This window comes from Podarcis pityusensis (assembly GCF_964106645.2).
Source record: "Podarcis pityusensis genome assembly, chromosome: 1".
NCBI classification, from domain to species: domain Eukaryota; kingdom Metazoa; phylum Chordata; class Lepidosauria; order Squamata; family Lacertidae; genus Podarcis; species Podarcis pityusensis.
In genome coordinates, this window is record NC_138028.1 from 45,675,527 (window position 1) to 45,691,735 (window position 16,209).

Consider the following 16,209-nt stretch of genomic DNA (forward strand, 5'->3'; position numbering starts at 1 on the left):
TTTAAAATGTTGCCCAAGATTTTCTTCAAAGACATATTTATACAAAAGTTTCACATACTGTATAGAGCTGGAGCTACAGCAATAATTTAATAGGGAACAAGAAAAAAGTCACGCTGGGTTTTCCCCTTCTTCCCCTTCTTCTTGCTTAATAACTGGAATACCTAAAAACGAGAGTGGAGAACCGTTAAACATGTTTTTAACTAAAACTTGAGAGAAAAACAGTACAAACAGGAAAACTAACTAAAACTGCTGCCCAAGCCTGACTTAATAACATGCCAGCAATTAAGCACCTAGGAAAATGGACTGATCAATGCACCTGTGGAATATCATAGTACTCTAGGAGCACAGATATTAAAGGACTGAAGTGAAAGAATACAAGTGAGAAAGAGTTTCCAATGAGAAAGCTTCAATTCCACCATCACCATCTAATGGAAGAAAAACACAGTGATTCTAGCATGCTTAATAACTGCCTCCTTTCCCTGGGCTGACTACAAATTGTTCCAGAAGCCCAGAAAAGCCTTTTCCAAGGGATTTTCTATTGTCTGAGCAATACACCATAGTCCACCTACAATTTGTTGCCTGAACCCAATATTTGTATCTGATTGGAAAATGGAAATATGTGAACAATATAATTTTTCAAGGTGATGTATTAACTGCCAATCTCTAGGGAATACTGGATAATTTGGGCTACGTAGCAAAATAGATATTTTAAAGCACTAACTGACAGAAAAAATATATATGGGTCTGTTTTCTTAAAAAATTAAGATACCATTACATTAACCACCCAATATACAGAAATTCTGAACAGGAAAGAATTCAAATCTTTACCAAAATATATTTAATGGGGAAATGATGAGTTAATACTTTGCTTGTTTAACTGATGAAGCTATTCTTGCTGAAGAGCAAGCACGATTTAGACAAGGCAGATCCGCTATAGACCATTGCTTTGTCCTAGCCCATTTTATAGATAAGTATGTTAAGAAACCAAGTGGTGTGCTATATGCAGCTTTCATTGATTTAAAAGCTGCATTTGATTCAATCTCTCGAGTAAGATGAACTCTTCAAGTATAGATAAAAGATTATTGTTCTTGATTAAATGTCTATATAAAAACACTGTGCTGAAATTGCGTTGCCCTACAAATGGGTAGTTCACAGGATGCATACCAGCCACAAAGGGAGTTAAGCAGGGTTGTATCCTAGCTCCCGCACTGTTTAATTTCTATATAAATGATATTGTCCAGAGGTTAACATCCCCAGAGTATCATGCCCCTAAACTGGCCAAAAAAGCCATCTCTATATTATTATACGCAGATGATACGATACTTCTATCTCAAATAAAAGTGGACCTAAAAAGATTGATGAGAACATTCTCAGGATACTGCCAAAGAGAACATCTGGCTGTGAATTACAAGAAAACTAAAGTCATGGTGTTTTCAAGAAACTATAGGCCCGTAGATGGTGTATGGGTAATCAGTTGATTGAACAAGTTAAAAGTATTTAAATACCTTGGCCTTATTTTTCAGTCAACAGGGTCATGGGGAGCACATTAGAAATATACAAAGGAAAAAGCTTCTCAAAGTGCCAAAATTCTGACACGCTTTTTCCATACAAAAGGTGGCAATCACATACCATCAGCACTTGAAGTGTTTACAGGTAAACCTTTAGCACAGTTATTATATGGGGCTCAGATTTGGACAGGTGAACACCTTGGATCTACAGAAGCTGTTCAATCTAAGCTCCTAAGGCAATTCTTTTTCGGTTCCATTCTGTGTTCCAAATGCTTCACTGTGCTTGGATGCTAATCTCCCCTCTGTTGAATTACAGACTTGGTGTAGGACATTTAATTATTGGCTTTGGCTAAATTTAAACCCCACCGGTCTACTACCCTTAGTATCGCAAGATTGTCATGTTTTTAACACTGAGCTTCAGTAAAGCAAATAATAATGATATCGAGCGACAGAATAATTTGGCCACGATAAGGAAATTTTGTCCATGGTATGATTATTTTCTACCTAGTCATTTTGACACAATGGCACCCTATTTGCAAACCTATCTTCAGTTCACTTTATTTTATTTTATTTTATTTTATTTTATTCCTATGGCTAGTGGCTGATGCAACTAAAGATTCTTCTTCTACTTTGCTTTTTTCATCTGCTAAATGCCACCCTGCTCCTACCCAGCTCTCACCATCAAGTTTCTTGAGTTTGGGCACTCGTTTTGTTGCTTCCTCAACCCAGGCACTCTGCGAATCAGCGGAATATTTCTCTTCCAGTGGATTACCTACAAACACCAGATCCTCCAGTAATGGCAACTCTGCCAGCCTCTGAAACTCTGCTGCAACCACAGAAGGAAACAAAGTTGTATTATGAAGAACACAGAAACCTCAGAGTTGTATGAAGACTCCTCTCAAGACCAGAAGACTGCAGATGTGGGACCCAAACTGCCAGGTCCCACATAAACCTGCCTGCATGCTAAGGCCATCCTTGAAAGCTCTTCTTCAGGTGCCCAGTCCTTCATAGGTCAGATGGGTGGCTACCAGAGAAAGGGCCTTTCCATTGTGATCACCTGCCTTGGTGGAAATTCACCTGCCACCCAGTTGTATGTCTTTTCAGCACCAGGCAAAGTTTGTTCCCCAACACGTCTTTTAAAATCTTAGCTGAATTTGAACTTATTTTATTGTGATTTTATGCCTTTACTGTTCTGCTGTTTTCATCAATGCATGATTTCATTCCCCACCCCCTAATATAATTTAATATGATTTGTTAACTACCTTGGGAATAGAATTGCTGAAAGGCAGGCTATATACATTGTTGAAAATAACTACACATAGACACACATACTTACAACTTTAGGAATCAACTCATTTACCAACCTAAGTTACCTGCTATGAACTCATTATAAATTACCAATATATTTATTGAGAAACAACTCTGGCTTACCCCAGTCTTTTACCAGATTATTTGACATGTAGAGAATCTTCAGCTTCTTCATCACATGGAGCCCTTTCAATTTCTCAATCAGGTTGTATGAGATCCACAGCTCCTCTAAAGTATCCCCAACTGCCTCCTGAAAGATGATATTGCTTCAGAAAAGAATGCTCTGCATTCTCCTATTATCATGTATGTATGTATGAGCACATCAAAGAAATAAAAGTTTTCCTCTGGAGTCCCTACTTCCCCACTAGCAGGCTGAAAGTTGAGACAAGCCAACGAGAGGACAACATCGTAATTCAGAGAGAAACCAAGACCTTCAGCCTTGACATCAAGACAGAGGAGAATTGTATTCCAGACATCTGGACATGAAAGAAGACACAGAACTGTTTGCAGATACCTGCACATTAGATGACTAGTTTCTTAGTCAGCTCATTAAGTATAAAAGTAAGTCTTGCAGAGAACACGCAACATCCATCAAGAGGATAAATTGAATATACATCCACAGATTCCTACTGCAATATGTAACCACTGGGCTAGATCATTCAACTGTTGTCATTCCTCATCAATGAAAACTGGTCATGATCTGGGAAATGGAATGGGTGGAGTGTTGGCAGAAGGCTGTGCCTGCTTTATCTACACAGTTACTAGGGGAGTTTTCATTATTGGTGGGGAATTTGCACAGTTGCTACAAGTATTGATGATGTTCCTGCATCTACTATATTTTTGAACAGTGTTAGCATCATATCCTTGCACAGTAACATATGGCGAACTACTCTGCATTAGTATAAGCAGCAGTCGTCTTAAGAGGGTTACTTACCAGTCCATTCAGATTCTTTACGTTGTTTCTTCCCAGTGACAATATCCGTAAGTTTTCTGCAACGGAAACAAAGCAGGTATTTTTCTACAGTGCTATTTATTTAAGTAATGTGGAAACTTCATACAAGCCAATGCCAAGGAGCTATCTTTCATTGATCCAGCTGTGTCAAAGGGGAAAGTGTGTAGTCAAAGAATGGAAACAGATAGCCACTCACTGAATGGACACAGTTTAAAACTATCCTGCATGGATGCTCTAACCCAGGACTGAGGAATCTGTGGCCATCCAAAGGTATTTTGGATTATAACTCTCATCATCCCTAACCACTGCCCATGATAGATGGGGCTAATGGGTACTGGATTGGAACAGAATTTGCAGTGACACAAGTTCCTTAATCCTGCTCTAACCATATGGAGAGTCAGTCATCTATACAGTCTGGTCATTCAGGGAGCTGAGTTTCACTGCACCCCTCCCCTACTTCTGCACAGTAACATAAGAAAACAATAATCAGTTATTCATATGGATGGAGCTTATAGGCATCCAGCATCTCACCCATGCGTTTAGAATCACTATGTGAGATGTTTTCCAAAGCAACCATAATAGCCGGACATCTTTCCCAGCAAAAAGCATAATGAATGAGGTGTCTGAATATATTGGAAACAACCGCTTAATAGTGTCTCCCTTCCTCAATGCTCCTGGCAATATTACTGTCTTAATCTGCGGTTGCTGATCAGATACAAATGGATGCAACAGCGTTGATGAATTTTGCTCATAGAACTAAAAAAGCAGCAGCTTACAAGTATAACATGAACCTAGAATATACCTGCCCATGTGTTTGAGATATCCACACACATTCCTCAGTGGGACCTATACCAAGGAAGTGGTTCCCTTCTCTGGTGTGTATATGCATACACATGCATGCGTGTTAAGGGGGCTTAGAAGTCACTCACAACCCAAATCATGGCATGCAGATTTTCATCATCAAATCGGCAGTCAAACATAATTATTCAGTGCTTCCTAACACTCTACTGCTTATATTAATTTTCAAGTGAAATATTGATTTTCAAATTATCTGTTTTCTGCTGTAGTCAATGAGAAAAATTAATGCCAAATTCCTCTTTTTTAAAGATGGTATCAATTATTTAAAATCAGTCAGTAAATGTAAACTTAGTGTCTGTTCAAATGCTATTTTGAAAAAAAATATGATCTCCCTGATCCTACAATATATACTATACAGAGGATATCCTGATACAGATGTAACCTTCTAGGAAGGTGGGTGGCGAACTCAAAGCTGACTCCTGCTCCCAATTCCAGTGCTCATAAAAATTTGCAGCAGGAGAAGGATCTGAACAGACTCAAAGTATGAAATAAGTGAAGGTACATATAATGAAGCAGCTTCAAAAAACACATATTACTTACTTAACCCATTCAAGTTGGCAATTTTTTCAATGCAGTTTGTAGATAAGGACAGCTTTCTAAAATGGGGGACAAATCCAGAAATTGTACATGAAGAACACTAAAATTACCAAAGTAGTGGTTCTTTTACAAATAACAATTGCTCAGAATACTACATTTTGGCTTCCCAGAAGGAAGAACACCCCCACCCTCATTCTCTGTTCAAGGTGTTCTCCTGAATCCCACAAAGCCTATTTCTGGGGCATTGGGGGAAGAGAAGAGGAACATTGACCATTGTGCAAGCAGAAGTCCTTGATTAGGGCTTCCGCTGATGTGGAATCTTGGCCTATGTTTTTATATGTGCTTTTTTTACTGTCTATATTACAGATGGAGAACTCATGGTCCTCCCGGTATTCAAATTTGGTTTCAACTTCTGGTTAACCAGTTTCTAGTGTCATGCAACTAAAGTGACTATCAAATATTGTCAGTACTGTATCCTGTTAGAGAAGAATGTGGGAGAGTTGCTACAGATGTTAAATGCTGCATAATATTTTGTGCTGCATAACAATATTTATATTGTGTCTTTGTTACTATTTGTTAAAATAATATGGGTTAAAAAAAGAATTATGGTTAATTTAAAACAAGCCAACATCAATTCCTGATTTCTGAAGCTGAGTTGTTTAAAAACTAACAATTGTTAATGTTAATCAAAGTTTAGATGCCATAATGTTTAGACAAACACAGTAGTTAGAATGACACAAGCTGTGGTTAACCAAAAGCAAAAGTAAAATTTCCAAACTCCTCTTCCCAGCCACATAGGAGGAAGCACCTGGGAAGAGAGGGTGTCATAGTTTTGTGTGACATCCAAACATAACAATTAACAAGTCAAGAAATATGAAAATTGCTTTAAAAAAATGAACACTAAATTAAAACAAAAAAGCAGACGCAAAGAAGGCAGAAATAACTTAAAGTGGCTCCCACCAATATACAGAACGTACTCGCAGCTAACTAGAGTGGAAAGAGATGCATCCATTTTCTCTATAGGGGGAATCTGGGCATAAAGTTTCACTTCTTTGGCCTCCGACGGCTTCTGACCATTTTTTTCTTCCTAATTAAAAGAGAAACAGATAGAGGAAGACATCCTATTCAGTATATAATTATGAATGTTCAATTTAGTCTATTGTGGCTATTCAGCTGCATAATAACTTGCACTAAAGCTATAGTTAATGTTGACTGAGAATTGTTCATGCAACCTTGAATATGTGGTAAAATGCTTTTTTCTCAGTCTGGAATGCTGCTTCTTTACACAATCGATGACAAATTGATTGCACTGAGTTGGGGACATCACTGATGCAAAATATGGCTGTGTGTATTGCCACTACTAATTCATTACTGTTTAAGGTAGTGCACTCAAGAGCAATCAGGGCCTTGGTTGAACCCCAACAGAACCAGATTGTCATGAGCAAATTACATTCGGATAGGAATGAAAAGCTTCCTGGCCTTGTATTCAGTGATTGTATGAACTCCTCTGACTAAATTGTGAATTTACAAAGGAGTATCACAAAAAGTTTTAACAGAAGGGGCAACATTTTCTTAATATAAAACTGTAATCATTTCTTCTCAAAATGATACCGGAGCTTCTATATTCCACCTAGTCTATTTTTTTGCCTATCCATTCAGAGAAGACATTATTCTAATCATTTTATCTTCAACTCAGACATTTAAATATGCACTTCACTTAATGTAAGAACATGATCATACTCATGGTAGTTCAGTGGTACATACAACCCAGTGCCCCATGTCTGATTTGTGTCATGTTCCGTTACAACAGTAATTTGAAGACAACAAACAAACTACTCCATTTCCTGACAGCCCTTTCTACTCACCAGCCATTTAATATCAGGAAAAACTAGATCTTTACATTGTTAACTGGCATCCTGCATAATGGTGAATGAGTGTATATCAAGCATCTTCCAAATCTAGTTGTAATACTGATTGTTACTATTCTGTCTGTACTGAATAAATGCTAAATTGTACTAACAAGCAAATACTTTCAAAATGTGAAAAAAATTGTAGTAGTTAATTTAAAAGGGAAAATAAGTAAGAGAAATAATTGATAAAATTAATTTAAATCTACAAATTTAGAACATTTTCTTTATGAAGTGTAGTTGCACATGTCCTGTTTGTTTACTTGAAAAAGGGAATGACTTCCTGGTAATTAGACTGAAAGGCTAATTGTATGAGAAAGGCAGGACAGCTGGCAGAAGATCCATCAAATACCTAAGTAGGGGACTGAAGCAAACATATCTTCCCTAATTACATCAGCCTTTACACCCTGCACCAACCACAAGCTTGTAATCCCTGCTTTTAAAGCTTTCTACCTCTCTGCCCTTGACTAAGTCTCATCTCATTCCCTTGTCTCCCTTCTCTTCTCCCCCACTATTCTTCACCAGCTCATGTAGCTCCCTGCAGACTATAATTTTCAGCAAAGGGACAAATCAAACAACTATACAGTATGACAATAAACCTTAGGTGTTCTGGAGCATGCTGTAGTAACACTGTGTAATAATGTAACCTTTTGATTAAAATAATACTTAAAAATAAATTGAGGGTTAATTTTATAAACATTTCTACTATGCTCTACTAACTTATCAAAAGTTAAGAGTTTAATACTGAGATCCCAATAATAACTAGGTAGGCTGAGACCATCCTTTAAAAATAAAGCTGGCTAGGGGGGGCCGCTAGGGGCGCATTGGAAGATGGCCGACAATAACATCTCTCCGGCTCACACGAGGTAATTAAGAGTCTGATATGGGAGTATGCAGCCTCCCTTGTTCCTCAATGATATGGGGAACACTGCTTTGCCTGCTGTGGCCATAAATCACCCCCGGATTCGAAAGAAGGGGGTGAGGGCACTAGGCACAAAGCCCTTGTGTGGGTCCTGGCTCTTCCGGACGCTGTCTCTGATCGCGCACTAGTTGCAGCAACTCGAAATAAACAATGAGAGAGAGAAGCAAATGCACATATTTCAAGTGAAGAACGGGAGTGAAGACTGCTAATTAAAGTGACCTCTGTGAAAGTAGAGCGACGGGTTGGATTTAACAGGAATATATCTGAAGAAGATACATCAAAGATACATCAAAGGTTTGGTATGTCAGAGCGGGACTGGATGGGGGGGGGGACTTTTTTCTTTTCTTCTATGTGATTAACCAATAACCCCTCCCCAAGAAAGAACCGTCGCATAACTGACCTAAGCAGGATGATTAAAAACTGTGTGGAAATGAATTACGAACCAAAAGTTTGGTTTTATGGAGATTGAGAAAAGAACAAGGGCTCTTGGAATGACGCAGTAATAAAAAGGGAGTCGCCATCTTGGCAGGTTCTGTCAAAAGATTTATGATGATGATCGGGAGGAGGAAGAGTGACTAGTGGGGTGCCACAGAGTTCTGTCTTTTTCAACATCTTTATCAACGACTTGGATGATGGACTCAAGGGCATCCTGATCAAATTTGCAGATGACACCAAACTGGGAGGGGTGGCTAACATCCCAGAGGACAGGATCACACTTCAAAACTACCTTGACAGATTAGAGAACTGGGCCAAAACAAACAAGATGAATTTTAACAGGGAGAAATGTAAAGTATTGCACTTGGGCAAAAAAAATGAGAGGCACAAATACAAGATGGGGGACACCTGGCTTGAGAGCAGTACATGTGAAAAGGATCTAGGAGTCTTGGTTGACCACAAACTTGACATGAGCCAAAAGTGTGACGCGGCAGCTAAAAAAGCCAATGCAATTCTGGGCTGCATCAATAGGAGTATAGCATCTAGATCAAGGGAAGTAATAGTGCCACTGTATTCTGCTCTGGTCAGACCTCACCTGGAGTACTGTGTCCAGTTCTGGGCACCACAGTTCAAGAAGGACACTGACAAACTGGAACGTGTCCAGAGGAGGGCAACCAAAATGGCCAAAGGCCTGGAAACGATGCCTTATGAGGAACGGCTAAGGGAGCTGGGCATGTTTAGCCTGGAGAAGAGGAGGTTAAGGGGTGATATGATAGCCATGTTCAAATATATAAAAGGATGTCACATAGAGGAGGGAGAAAGGTTGTTTTCTGCTGCTCCAGAGAAGCGGACACGGTGCAATGGATCCAAACTACAAGAAAGAAGATTCCACCTAAACATTAGGAAGAACTTCCTGACAGTAAGAGCTGTTCAACAGTGGAATTTGCTGCCAAGGAGTGTGGTGGAGTCTCCTTCTTTGGAGGTCTTTAAGCAGAGGCTTGACAACCATATGTCAGGAGTGCTCTGATGGTGTTTCCTGCTTGGCAGGGGGTTGGACTCGATGGCCCTTGTGGTCTCTTCCAACTCTATGATTCTATGATTCTAGGAAGCTATGGACTGGCAGAATCTCAAAGGACTGAGAAAGAGAGGGACAGATCTGTGAAGATTAACGAGCAAAAACCCACAAAGGATTACAATTTGTTTTAACCCGCTTGTGGAGACTATCAGAGGTCACAAAGAGAAAGGAAAAATATATGAAAATAACAAGAAGAGATGTGGAAAATAACAAGAAAGGATTGGATAGAAGGGTGAACACTATTTGGACAGATTTGTGGACATTAAAGCAGCAGCAACAACAAGAGGATTGGATCCCTTTCGGAACAAAAAAATTTAAATTTCGGCTTTGTAATTTGGAATTTATGTGATTTGATTTGATTTGATTGGTCTGTTAATAAAAATTATTTTAAAAAAATAAATAATAAAGCTGGCTAGGCCTATCAAGCACTTTCATTCAATCCTGCCTTTGACCTCCTTCAATGCTTTTTATCATGTTGTGTCTTATCCTTGGATATGCATGCCCCTATTAATCAAACAGCTTTCATTTCCTCCTTCAGCAAAACCTTTCCCAAACCTACCTATCACTCTTAGCTTTTCCTCTGTTGGGTCATTCCATGTCATGTGATCCAATGACTATTACCGTACCATTTTATATTGCTTTCAGTTTCCTAAACACAGTATTAAAGAAGATCCCTGATCTCAGATTTTATTTTATCTCATCCTGTTTTTCACTTTGAGGGCTTGAAATTTCAAAAAATAGACAATTTTGGCTACACGAAACCTTAAAAGTTCAGCCCAGAATTAAGATACAGTATTTCAAAACTAAAAATACAAATCTCTTCAGAACTTCATCGGTTTTAATGTGACATGGCACATTATGAACTTACTTTAAAATTTAAAGTTAAGCTACAAAGTTTAAAAATGTTAAACGTGATTTTAAAAAAATCAATGATATAAATTCTCCTAAAGTCGTATTTATGATTTCATATTTCTAAGAACATCCTGCAAAATTTTATCTTGGGATCTCAACGTGATTACATTTTAAAAAACTATTTTGTACATACATGGGTTACTGGGTTCTATTTAGGATAAATGGGTTTTCTTGGAGTAAAATGTAACAGAATAAACAAGACTTCAAACCATAATATCAGTTACTTCAGGGATTTCTTTTAAAAGTTATTCAATTAAAAGGTACCAGTATCTGAAGCGGAAGTTGGATATCTATCATGAACGCATTAGCTGAGATTTCTGCACTGTAGAAGGATGGACTAGATGACCCTTGGGGTCCCTTCCAACCCTACAATTCTATGAAATCTTGATTTCTATCCTGCTTCTGCATCTTGCCCATCTAATGTAGATACTAAGCTCTCAAGCACTGACTATGTAAAGTTTGTGCACACATCAGTGTCTGCACATTGCTGAAGTTATATAAATATTAACTAGCATTAGTAGTAGCAGTATATATAGCAGCTGAAATAAATAAATAAAAAGAACTTCAGTGAGCTAAAAATATAAAGCTTTTTCTACAGAGGTATTCCAATCATGTATTCCTTGCAAAATGCTATTTCTACATCATTGCAAGAAAAATGACAAAAACTTATTCTTAACAGAGGAAATCCACACAACTACATAAGCACAACAAATCTACTTACCCATCTGGCTAGAGCTTCCTTAATAGTTGTTGCTTTTGCCTAACAAAAAAAAGGGTATGGAAATACATTTTAATTAATTTAGGAAGTCAACTAGTTAATTTTGTTTTGCTTTGATCAGTTATATTTAAATACATAGACATACTGTACAATATTATAAAGACATCCTTGTCAAGGCATGAGGGAAATTCAATGACTGATTTAATATGTAATCAAAGTAAGAGAACGTGTTAAGACAACACAAATTTTCATCTTATTTGGGAATATTGGCTATTCCTCAGTATATCAAAGCAAAAAGGGAAGAACCAGATTTAAAGGACACAGTAGCAGTAATTGCAGCTGACAATTCCATTTGCTTATTATTGGATTTGAAGTAATAGGTTAAACTTTGGTAACTTGGATATAAACTGGAAGGAAAGTACTACTTTAAATTTGTCAACAACTTTCGTACACGAAGGAAAGTATCAGTACAACTGTACACCCTGTACCATAGCAAATGAAATGGTATTTCCCATTTAAACACATTTCACATTAGTACTGTATTACAGTATTAGTTAATTCATTTCACTAGTCTATTAAAGTCTGCATATTTTGTTCAGCATTAGCTGAATCTCAAGATTATAAAAAGGGTGGGGTAGAAAACTGGATTCTAAAATATTTAATCCCCCCATTTGAAGATTAAAAAAACTTCTTTGGTTTTAAAATGACTTTAAAAGTACTGTACAATTATTTCTGTACCAGCATTAAAATAAAGCAATCCGGATTGTGTTATAATCTTCAGTCACATATATTCTTAGATATTTTTATACCAAACATAGAAAAGTCTCATTAGCAACATAACACCAAATATTAGTTCAGTAATTTAAAAAAAAACCTTATGTCCCAGTTGTCACATAATCAGTAAATTCAAATGCTACCAACTGATAGGATCAGCACAGCTATGTGTGTCACGTCTTCTCTATAAAACATGAGCATTGTTTTTCTTACATTGAAGCTTTAAGCAGGGCAGTGCTGCATGAAAGGGGCTTATGAGGCTTTTAAAGGCTCTGCTTTGCTTTGGATGCAGTTTTAGGTATTTTGCTTTTATTTTTAAACCCAAGACAGAGTCAGGCTCTTAGTTGCCTGAAAGAATACCCAACCAAAAGGGATACTTTACAGCTTTACAGAGATAGGCAGAGCACAGACGTAACAGATCTAATTTGTTTCTTTCTTATATCCTAAAATCTACCAACCAGATCCAGGTGCAAAAGACACACAGTAAGAATCAAGGGTGCCTCTGAATCTGGGAATTTGTTATCAGTATTTATTTATTTTTTTGAATAATCTTTATTAAAGTTTCAAAAGGTTACAAAAAAACAAAACAAAAACACACACAAAAATAACACAAAACACAACATAAAAAAAAAGAAAGAAAAAATTCCACCTTTTAAGTCTCATTTTCAATAACTTCTTTTCATGGCTTCCCCACGCCTCCCCTTATTGTATTCCAACTCCGATTGTTTATTCAAGCAAGTTTTTATCCTTAATGTCCTAATCATAATTTATTAATTTACTTAGCCATAAATTATTAATGTGATTCTTTATAATAATTTTAAACCTTAATTCATTATTATCCATTAATTTAGATTATTTAGCAATTTTTAGAATATATACCTTAATCATACATAAAAAGAGATAAAAAAAAAGAGATATAAAAACAAATAATAAAATACCTTCCCTAAGATTGTCCCTAATTCCCATCCACAGATTCCCCATTCTTATAATAATAAAGAGCATATAGTTTTACACTGTAAAATAAAAATCAGGCCCCCTTTGGACTTCTAAACCCCACCCTTCTCTTCCCGGTTTCAATCCCAAACCAAAGTCCAATTAGTCCATCTTTTTAGCCTGGTGACCTTACGTCCGAGGCTCTCGGATCTCTCTCAGTCCCTTTCCGCCGGCTTCTTCGAAAATCTTTCATATTGAACACCCCAGGTCGGGGAAGTACCTTCTCCATGTTAACCATATTTCTTCCAGCAAGGCCTACTTGTTTAGAGGTGGAGCTCCAACTCTTTTTCTTAAGTCTATATGTCCCAAATAATCCAGTTTTCATCTTAGTCAAATTGGAATTCTTCTTGGCAGGTCTCCGGCTCTCTTTTATCTTCTGTAACTTTTCAGCCACCCCTTCTTTCTGCTCCTCCTGTTCAGCTGATGTCTTAGTCTTTGGTTTCTTTTCTTGTCCAGCTGCCTGTGTTTTGAGCATCAAGTCCCTTTCCAACTCAGTAGGTATATTTTCTGTTGACTTCGGTTTCGTAGGACTTGTAGACAAAACATGGCCTTGCTCTATCCTCTCTTGCAGCTTTCCCATGAGAAAAATAAGCTCTTGCAAGTCAGCTCGTATTTCCCGACCTAGTTCCATTCTTGTAATATCCAAGAATCCCCTCTAGAGGGATTCTAGTTACTTAGTATTTCTTTTCCCTTCCGATCCAAAAATCAAGTTTATTTGTATCAGTCTTTCTTTACTTTCAATATTTTGTAGCAGTATAGCCGGTTAGAATTTAAGCTTTGATTTTTCCAGCTTTGACAGCTAATTTGACAGCTGTCAAAAGTTTTCTATAAATCCTCTGCAGGCTCTTTTCACGGGTTACTCCCGGGCTTGAGAAAGGTGGTACTTAGTCCAAATAATTAAACTTTTGTCCTCCGGCACATTAGCTTAGTCCTTTAAATCTGTGGAATTTATATCTTTTATCGAATTACCCCAATTCTTCACGCAACCTTAGTTGACAGCTCCTTGCTTCAAACTGTTTACAATAAGGGGGGGGCGGACTTCCCTTTTTTTCACCTCCCCCGCTCGTGCCAAATTCATAATCAAATTATTTGTAATCCAATTTCCCAATTACTCACGGGTTGTTGTTCTTGATTTTAAGTCCAAATTTTAATAGGAAGAAGTCAGCGCTCTCCGACAAATGGCATGCGGCTTCGCTCGGCAGGGGAAGCAGAAGACTCACAGCACCACGCCACTCCCCGGCACCCGTTCCGTAGCCTTTAAAAAGGCTCCTTCGCGAGTCGGGAGGGCGCTTAACGATGCCCGCCGAGTCACCATGTCCACGGGCTCCTATGCCCGTGGTTTTTGAGGGTCCCCGTGTCGCCGGCACGGCAAGACCCAGCCCCTGTCAAGCCGATTCCCTCCGGAGCTCGGAGGGAATCCGCCATTAGCCGATCGCGCTAACCCGGAAGTCCCGAATTTGTTATCAGTATTAACACTAAACTGAGTTCACAGTCTTTCCACACCTAGATAAGATAAGATAATACTTTATTCGGCTATAAGCCCACAAGGTAAAACAAATCAATAGATAAAAATCAATAGATAAAATCAATAGCATTTTACAATCTAAAATATCAACTAAAATATTTCAACGCATAATCTCTAAATGTATCGTGTTATGGCCTTGAAGATAAAGATGGTGCATAGAGTTTACTGAATTTTTAATAGTCATGCAGCATTCCATGAAGTCTTTTATATGACAGAACTGAGATCAGGAATCTAGCAACCTGTAAAGTTCTATAAGAGTCAATGTCCTGGAGTAGATAGGCTAGATGTAATTCAGGTGGTTTAGCAGCAATTTCCAGAATGATTGAACTCAGGATCCTTGATCGGGGAACATTGTATAAGGGGCAATTAAACAAGATATGATAAAGGGATTCTATCGATTTGTTGTCACATGCGCACAAAACAGAGATTTTACCGTTAGAAAATCTATTGCTCAGCACATTTGAGGGGAACACATTAAATCTGGCTCTAACAAATGCGAATCTATGCGACGCAGCCGATAAAGTAGACAGATATCGAGGTATCTGGGACATAGATGTAATGCCCTGATATATCGGGGAACATGTACCTCCACCTGTGGTAAGATTTTGTTGTAAATCTACCTCCTCCAGTCTTTGTTTGATGACCTTTTTAGCTGTAATTAGATCTAAATTAAGTATATCGGAAGGAGAGATTCCATAAGACAACAGTTTGGAATGGATTTTTGTTGCCCATGGGCTGGTGAATTCATCTCTCCAAAGGCACTGAATAAGATGGTAGTTTGGCAATTTATGCCAAAGGGACAGCCAATAATTAAAGGCATGTCTCCACATCAGAATCTCAAGGGAGGGGGTCTTAAGTTCTAAGCGAATGGCAGAGTTGCTTACACAGGAGGGTAGTTTCAAAAGGCGTCTTAGAAAAAGATTTTGCAATGTCACCAGAGGCAAGAGGTTTACAAAGGCGCCCCATAAAGGGACCGCATAGGCCATAGTTGCAACCACTTTTGCACTATAAACTTTTAAGGCGGATGGAACATGCATAGCCCCCTCAGTAAAGAAGAAGCGTATTAGAGCGTAGATAAGGGCTTTCACCTTGTTTTGTAAATATGTGATATGCGCTTTCCATCCCATATTATACTGGAAGTAAATTCCTAGATATTGAAATTTGTAAACTTGTTCAATTGGCTTCCCCTCAAGTTCCCATCTATACAGTTTACGACTCCTGGAAAAAATTAGGACTTTAGATTTGGAATGGTTGATAGTAAGTAAATTTGTTTGGCAATATGATGCAAAAATCTTAAGGGCCCTCCTCAAACCGATTCGAGAATAAGAGAGGATCACCGCATCGTCAGCGTACAATAATAAGGGGCAGCGATAGTCTGCAAGCCTGGGTGCATGAATGGAGGTTTGGGCCTCAGCTAGGGGCGTCCTCATGTCACTAATATAAAGGTTAAAAAGATAGGGGGCAAGGATACACCCTTGTCGTACCCCCTTGTTTATTGGAACTGAGTTTGTGAGATTGCCCTCAGGTGTTAACCTCACCCTAGCGGCCGTCCCTTCATGTAATTTAATCAATAGCCACAACAGCCTTTTTTCTATGCCCCACTTTGCCAGTTTTTCCCATAACAGCTCTCTAGAGATACTGTCAAAAGCCGCCTTCAGGTCTATAAAAGCGGCACATAGAAGACCATGAGTAGGGGAAGAATACTTCCGCGCCAAATGATATAGAATTATAGCATGGTCAATAGAAGCGCGATTTGGTCTAAACCCGACCTGTTCATGGCCTATC

The 16,209-nt window shown here is 38.3% G+C and overlaps 1 protein-coding gene across 5 annotated transcripts in view; it reads right to left on the reverse strand.

The window, feature by feature from the left end:
• DNAL1 (dynein axonemal light chain 1) overlaps positions 1 to 16,209 on the reverse strand; it is a 31,694-nt gene continuing 15,485 nt past the window's right edge. For all 5 annotated transcript variants that reach the window (XM_080997279.1, XM_080997275.1, XM_080997276.1 and 2 more), the window contains 7 exons: positions 11,136 to 11,174; positions 6,141 to 6,250; positions 5,167 to 5,222; positions 3,751 to 3,806; positions 2,940 to 3,066; positions 2,188 to 2,334; positions 1 to 161 (listed from right to left, as the gene is read on the reverse strand). In XM_080997279.1, the coding sequence (XP_080853405.1) occupies positions 109 to 161; positions 2,188 to 2,334; positions 2,940 to 3,066; positions 3,751 to 3,806; positions 5,167 to 5,222; positions 6,141 to 6,250; positions 11,136 to 11,174 (588 nt within the window). In that variant the 3' untranslated portion in view covers positions 1 to 108. The remainder of the gene's footprint in view (positions 162 to 2,187; positions 2,335 to 2,939; positions 3,067 to 3,750; positions 3,807 to 5,166; positions 5,223 to 6,140; positions 6,251 to 11,135; positions 11,175 to 16,209) is intronic.